Genomic DNA, 532 nt, shown 5'->3' with positions numbered 1-532 from the left:
CGCCTCGCCGGGCGGCGTCCCCCGTCCCTATGGCGACGCCGGCTGGCCGCCTTCGGCCTCCCTCGACCGCCCCCGGCCCTCACCCTCGCTCCCGATTGGCTTTAGCGTCCCGCTACGCTGCCCAATAGCAGCAGACTACGGAAATGCTCCGCCTTCCCCCCTTGGCTGATAGGCCGATGAGGACGGCCGGCGTCGCCCGTTTTCCGGCGACTGTAGTTCCTTCCGCCCGCTGGCGAACCACGACTCCCGGGAGACTCCTGGGTGGGCGGGGCTGGCGCCTGTCGCTGCCCGGGCGCGCGCCAGCGGCCGCCGCCTGTTTACCGGCCGCCCCGGTGCCTCTCCCCGCCTGCAGCCGCGTCACGTGACGTGACGTGGCGGGGCGCGGGCGGGGGTAACGGCCGTCCGCCGTGAGGAGCGGCTCCCTGCCCCGTCGCGTCCCGCCCCGCCTCGCCTCAGGGGGCTTCTGCCGCGGCTCCCCGGGGCCCCGCCGGGCGGCATGAGGGCGCTGCCCCCGCGCTGGGGGCCTCTGGCG

The 532-nt window shown here is 76.5% G+C and overlaps 1 protein-coding gene across 1 annotated transcript in view; it reads left to right on the top strand.

Moving 5' to 3' along the window:
* The first annotated feature begins 176 nt into the window (after window positions 1-176).
* FAM185A (family with sequence similarity 185, member A) overlaps window positions 177-532 on the top strand; it is a 48,840-nt gene continuing 48,484 nt past the window's right edge. Inside the window, exon 1 of the mRNA XM_010581101.1 lies at window positions 177-332. Coding sequence (XP_010579403.1) covers window positions 177-332 — 156 coding nt within the window. The remainder of the gene's footprint in view (window positions 333-532) is intronic.

The sequence above is a fragment of the Haliaeetus leucocephalus genome, unplaced genomic scaffold (genome assembly GCF_000737465.1).
Source record: "Haliaeetus leucocephalus isolate CR32 unplaced genomic scaffold, Haliaeetus_leucocephalus-4.0 Scaffold751, whole genome shotgun sequence".
In the NCBI taxonomy this organism is placed as follows: Eukaryota; Metazoa; Chordata; class Aves; order Accipitriformes; family Accipitridae; genus Haliaeetus; species Haliaeetus leucocephalus.
This window is presented reverse-complemented; position numbering and strand designations above follow the sequence as displayed.